Genomic DNA, 3,856 nt, shown 5'->3' with positions numbered 1-3,856 from the left:
AGAGCTATAGTATAAAGTTAGTAAAGATATTAGTAGAGATAGACTTAGCTATAACTTTATAATAAGTAATTACTTAAAGCTTTATAGTACGCGTATAGCTAATAGTATACTTATACCTAAAGGTATAGTTAGAATACTTCTCTTTAGAGAAGTTAGCGTTAATAAATTATTTATATTTATTAGCGCTAGGTGCTTATAGTAATATATATATAAGCGTATTTAATTAAGTTTATATTACTATTTTAATAGAGTTATATAGATAGATAAAGAAGAATTAATACATAAGTGTAAAGATTTTATTTACTTATCTCTTCTAAGTACTAGAGTAGTATATAACTATAATAGTATACTTTAGTTATTAAGTTAAGATTTTTCTAAGTTCTTATAGTTAAGAAACACTAAAGCTTAAGGCTTACTTCGGACACGTGATAGAGTAGTAGCAGCCTATCTCAAATTCATCATCCTAGCTGCTGCGACCCCGCCGACCAGCTGCGCTGCACACCGTCCATCGTCCGCGTCATCCGTCTGTTCCCTGCAAACTCGACGCTCGCACTCGACGCCGGTACACTTTCGCCGTCCCTGCACTGCCCTAGTCTGACATGCTCGCGTCCTCGTAACATGCCTGCTCGCTGGCTAGCTGCAACTCACTTCAAAACACCCGCGAGTTCCTGTTATTCGCCGTTGTTGTCCTGGCAGGAAACTCCTCTCTGTCGCCAGCGCAAACCCTCGCTCCAGGGTATTCCCGCACGCTTCCGACGCACCGGCGACTTCACCGCTCCACTACCCTACAGTGGCCTGTCGTGCTGATCGCATTTACACATCATTAACTAGGTAGCCTCACCCACGCCTTTGGATACCCTGTCTCTGCTCGTGAGTCCTTGTCTCATCTCCCCCTTCACCGCGTTCGGGCCCTTTGTCCTAGTAGCGCCCAACCTCAACGTCCCTTCCCAAAGCATCCATATGGAACCTGCTTGGGTTACCGTGGTCAAGAAACCTTTGTACCCCTCTCATGACTCTGAGGTGTTGCACAAGCCAAATTCTTCTCTACTTCCTGAATTACACCTCGTATAAGACACAACACGCCGCATGCCTTGTCACCACACCTTGATCCTGTCCTCCACCTCCACTTCAAGTCACTAACGCATCGTCGCTATGCCAGAGTACCACACCGTCTACTCTGAACGTGGCCGACTACGATATCTACCCGACCACTTAGACACTCCCAAGAAAACCTACCGCGGCATCTTTGCTGGCCGCAATCGCAGACCGCACCGCATTCACATCGCACACGTCGGTCCTGATCCGACTTTATTTCGCAGCCAGAGGCATCAGACGACTAGTCAGTCGTACTTCACAGAAAAGCTGGCGGCCCCACGCGACGGCGCTAAACGTTTCCTACGGTCGTTTATCGACACCCACTTTTCCACCAAGCCCGAAACTACAGACATACCTACCCCTCAATCGTCGACGACTCCTACTAGCAGCAACCGCAACTCGGTTGCCTCTGTTCCTGAACCACGCACCGCCGACATGCGGTCGCTCACGAGGAATTCTGGCAGCGGCGCAGTAGGCGCAATCGGAGGCACATTGGCTGCAGCAGGCATGCCGAGACCATCAGTCGCCGAGTCACATTGGTCTTCCGGTCGTGCATCTGCAAAGAGCATAATCTCCAATGTCAAGAGCCTGCCAGAAGAGAAGCCAGTGGCTTCAGGTGGTGGCGTCAGTGTGAACGTGCAACTCACAGAGCCGGTTCTGTTTCTACGGGGCTTCGAGCAAGCCGAGCACGCGGAGCGAAGTACAGCTATGCTCCGTGGAACACTATGCTTAAAGATCTCGAAACCCGCGAAATTGAAGGCTGTGACGCTCAAGTTCAGAGGTAAAGCGACGACCAAGTGGCCAGAAGGTACGTTCGTTCATCGTATTCCTCGTTCAAACTAACAGCAATTAGGCATTCCTCCAAAGAAGGTTGAATTCGAAGAGGTTGATACCCTGATGAGCCACACATGGCCATTCTTTAACTCTCAATTCCCCACTGCCGAAAACGGCACTGGTGCAGATCACGTGGAACTCTACAAGGGCTCTAACGGATTGACTGGATCGCCAAACAACTCTTCGCTGAATTTAACGACAAAAGAGGCCAAAAGACTATCGCTACAAGTCAACCAATCGCGAAGCTTCGGTAAGGGCGACACCCCTGGAGGCGGGCCCTCCGTAGCACAGAAGGGTTACAGGACCTTTAACCCCGGAGAGTACATGTACAACTTCGAGCTGCCTTTGGATAGCCACCTTCCCGAAACCATCGATGTCGACCTTGGTTCCGTCAAGTACGAGCTGGAAGCGACTGTAGAACGCGCTGGCGCCTTCCGCACAAACCTCATGGGGACAAAGGAAGTTACCCTGATCCGCGCGCCATCAGAGGGGTCACTAGAGCAGGTCGAGCCTATTGCGATCAGCCGTAGCTGGGAGGACCAATTACACTACGACATCGTCATCTCCGGCAAATCCTTCCCACTCGGCGCTCAGGTTCCTATCGCTTTCAAGCTGACCCCACTGGCGAAAGTGCAATGTCATCGTATCAAGGTGTTTGTCACGGAGAATGTCGAGTACTTCTGTAACAACAAGCGAGTGCATCGAATGGAGCCTGTCCGCAAGGTTCAGCTGTTCGAGAAACGCGCGGATGGCCCACCGACCAGTACATTTCCCGGTAGCACAATGCGGATAGTGTCTGGAGGGGGTGTCCCGTATGACCAGCGGGCAGCTGCTTCTCGGGGCGAAGATGTACAGGTGCAAGATCCCACCAACCTCCTGGGTGATCTTGGAGGAGATGCAAACATCGGGCCTACTGAGATGGAGTTCAATGTACAACTGCCAAGCTGTCACAACCTCAAAGAGAAGGACAAGTCATCCAAGTTGCACTTCGACACCACGTACCAGAACATACAGGTGCACCATTGGATCAAGGTACGTCTAATCTTGGGTTTCATTGTCGTACACACTAACAATGGACTAGCTTGTCATGCGCCTTTCGAAACCGGACGCTACCGACCCGACCAAGAGAAGGCATTTCGAGATCTCGATCGATTCGCCCTTCCATATCCTTTCGTGTCAAGCTACGCAAGCCAACACAGCACTCCCAGCATACTCGTCGCCCGAACCTGCCCTGAGCGGCACACGGGTACCTGAGTGCGGATGCCCCAATGCACCATCCCGGCGCAACTCACCGACCAGCTTTGTACCTACATTGAGCTCTTTGGGTCGCTCGAGAGGGAACTCGGACGCCGTACTACCAACACCATCACCAAATCTCACCCGCCCACAAGCAGCACACATCGGCGGACCAAACGATTCTACGGTACAAAGACCCATTCACTTGATGCGCGTACCCTCTTTCAACCCACCCGCATTCTCGGAAATAGAACCACCGCCTCCTCTGGAAACCCCACCCCCTCTATACGAAAGCATCGCATCGCCGACGAGTGGTCTGGCCGATTACTTCTCCCGTTTGTCTGATGCATACGACGATTCTGACAGCGACCCCGAGCGCAACGACCGAGCGCGCGTCGAGATCCCCCTGACGCCAGGAGGTCGCACCGCCAGGAGTATGGACGAGCGCCGAACTTGGTTGCCTGTCGGCCACTGAGCATCACCATACTCCCATGACGTCATGTGTTACGTTCTCTTTCAAGTTCATGCATATACATTTTTACTTACATTTACGACGTTTCTCTTTTCGCTTTTAGGCGGTCTGTGCATTCATTGTCTGGGAGATATAGGGAATTCCCCCGGTACCACGGTGCATTCGGAAAAATCTGCAGCGCATTTTCGTTACTGTCGCATTGCTCGCTCTCGGGCTGTT

The 3,856-nt window shown here is 51.1% G+C and overlaps 1 protein-coding gene across 1 annotated transcript; it reads left to right on the top strand.

Annotated features, from left to right (window-relative positions):
- Positions 1-1,152: 1,152 nt before the first annotated feature.
- J4E92_001943 (uncharacterized protein) lies at positions 1,153-3,640 on the top strand (the record flags this gene model as incomplete). Its single annotated transcript, XM_051493349.1, has 3 exons — positions 1,153-1,903; positions 1,949-2,961; positions 3,011-3,640. 3 exons carry the CDS (start codon positions 1,153-1,155, stop codon positions 3,638-3,640), a joined length of 2,394 nt encoding a protein of 797 aa, XP_051356580.1.
- Between the last annotated feature and the right edge of the window lie 216 nt (positions 3,641-3,856).

The sequence above is a fragment of the Alternaria infectoria genome (assembly GCF_024043175.1).
Source record: "Alternaria infectoria strain BMP 0036 chromosome Unknown scaffold_2, whole genome shotgun sequence".
NCBI classification, from domain to species: domain Eukaryota; kingdom Fungi; phylum Ascomycota; class Dothideomycetes; order Pleosporales; family Pleosporaceae; genus Alternaria; species Alternaria infectoria.
Note: the sequence above shows the minus strand (reverse complement) of the source record. Positions and strands in the feature narration are given on the sequence as shown.